This window comes from Myotis lucifugus, unplaced genomic scaffold (assembly GCF_000147115.1).
Source record: "Myotis lucifugus unplaced genomic scaffold, Myoluc2.0 scaffold_1807, whole genome shotgun sequence".
NCBI classification, from domain to species: domain Eukaryota; kingdom Metazoa; phylum Chordata; class Mammalia; order Chiroptera; family Vespertilionidae; genus Myotis; species Myotis lucifugus.
In genome coordinates, this window is record NW_005872855.1 from 14,077 (window position 1) to 16,411 (window position 2,335).

General features: G+C 50.8%; 1 protein-coding gene across 1 annotated transcript in view; it reads left to right on the top strand.

Annotated features, from left to right (window-relative positions):
* The window catches only part of LOC102427124 (E3 ubiquitin-protein ligase HERC2-like), a 43,169-nt gene that overhangs the window by 9,881 nt on the left and 30,953 nt on the right, over window positions 1-2,335 (top strand). Inside the window, exon 6 of the mRNA XM_014450183.2 lies at window positions 13-91. Within this exon, the coding sequence (XP_014305669.2) occupies window positions 13-91 (79 nt within the window). The remainder of the gene's footprint in view (window positions 1-12; window positions 92-2,335) is intronic.

The following is a 2,335-nucleotide window of genomic DNA, read 5'->3' on the forward strand; positions in this document are numbered from 1 at the left end:
GCATCCACATAGACATCGCGGAGCTGGACGCCTACTCCCGCGTCTTCTTCCCCACGTCCTTCCTGCTCTTCAACTTGGTCTACTGGGTCGGGTACCTGTACCTCTGAGCGGTGCCGGCGGTGATGAGGGGCGCGTGCCAGGCTCCCCTCGCTCCCTGCCGCCCTGCCAGGCCCCTAGTGACCCATCGGAGTAGCAAGGAGGGCGCGGCTCGGTTTACCTGCCCTCACACCTCACCCCACCTCTGAGCAGCGTGGGAGAACACGGCAGATATCATTATGTGTTTCACCCTCACATGTGCGTGCACACACACACACACACACACACACACACACACACACTGGGTTTTCAAGGGACATTCTTGCTAATCCCCTCCTGAACCTGCAGCTTGGTGATGTTCATGAACGGCTCCGGGGATGTTGGAAGTGGCTGCCGATGATCCTTGCAAAGAAATCTCTTCACACACGCAAGCAGATGTCTGAGACGCTCTCTCAGACCCCGACTGACGGCCGGCTCTTTCCTTTGTCGTCCTCGGGGGCACGAGCACCCACGGGTGTGGGGTGACTGCAGCTGAGACACACTCCTACTGCCCTCAGCCCCATGCCCCCTCCACCCCTCAGGGCAGCCCGGGTTCAAGTGTGAACGGGGGTGAGTTTCGAACCCGTTTCCCCTCTCTGTGGCCTGTTTTGCTCCGGCACTGCAGTGGTTAGCTACCATTCCTTTGGGGAGGGGGTACATGCATCATCCCTCGGTTTCCCGTGGAGGAAACAATCGGATTTTCAAAGGTTTTCATGTGGCTGAGGTCAATGATGTTGATGATCGCTGAGCATCAGAAGGTCATTGCTCTATTGCAGACCACTGGGAGTCGGTGGCGTCCCAGCCGTGGGGTCTAGGGCTGGTCGGCTTGCGTCCGCGTTGTGCCCGGGGTCCTGTTTGATTGGACCCCTCGGGGCAACCCCGGAACGTGTGTCCTGCGGCTGCTCTGCTAACACGCTTTGACGATCATCTCCATCTTTCCAAGCAACGCACACACCATGCCCACGCCTTTGTCTCAAACGTGTTTTCCAGCGTGTGAACGAAATGTAGATACAATTTTAAACATTTTCTTAGTGCATATTAACTTCCAAGTCGGATCACTTCAGATGCCAAAAAAAAAAGGAAACGGCTGTCTTTAGTGATATATTTTGATGCACAAAAATGCTTTTATACTTTGAAATATGGATACCTAGCAAAAGCCCAAAGAAACGATTCCCTGAAATTATTACTCTTTTGATATTTTTATAACAAAACCAACTCGCTTCGTGATGTTAGTTGTTTGTTTGTTTTTAGGGTGTTTTTTTTTCCACTGGATGCCCGTGTGTACTTCCCAAGATGCTTTCGAAGCTCCCACCATGTACAGGAAAACAAAAAAAGAAAGGGCCTATCAGCTGGTTAATTTCCATACTAAAGTTTTAGGACCAGAATCTCTGTGCTTCTCGCCCAGAAAGTTGAATTAATTCTATTGGCAGGCATAGGATTTTAGCTTAGTGATCTATTGGACATATTGTTGTGTCTCAGAAGAAAAAAAAAAAGATAAACCATGATGCAGAGCAAATACAGGAAAGTGCTGATTCCACACCATTTATTGGATGCTGACCAGACCCAGGAGGGGATGGGAGGGGAAGAGGCCCAAGAGGTTGACGTAGAGGAATCTGTCTGTTTTGATGACTGTCACTGCCTGTCCAGGGAGTGAAAATCTAAGGGTGTAGGATCACCCAGTATCCGAGGGTTAGGTCTGTGGTATGAGGCACTCAAGCCCCATAGACCGCAAGCCAATTGGCTTCTACTTAGCAAATCCAGTTTTAAAAGTAAGTTGATAAATGTTTGCGGAGGAACTGGCGGGATCTCTTGGCTTCGATGAAAATTCTGCTCTTTTGAGAATTTCACCCGTCGGTGGATCCACCACCTCCCACGCCCCGGTGGCCGGCGGGACGTCAGCATGTCCCACCAGAGCGCCGAGTACCCAGGGAAGGCGGGGCCGAGGCCGGTCCTCTTCCAACACAGCTGCCAATGTCACGGATTTATCATTCCTCACAGTGTGAAGGGTTTCAACCTATTGCACCTTCAAAGAAGTTCTGGAGGGAATGGAATTTTCCAGTGAAACTCTTCTTGGGAGGAAAAGAGCCGACAGCATTTTTTTATCACATAGACCTGACCCAATTTTACCTTAAAAAAAAATTGTTTTTACGGATGCCTCTCCTTTCAAAGCCACGCAAGACCCGGGCGTTGTTGGCGATGCTCATGAAATTATGCTCATTGGCCGTGCAGACCAATAACCTCCGTTTGCGCCCCCCAGCCT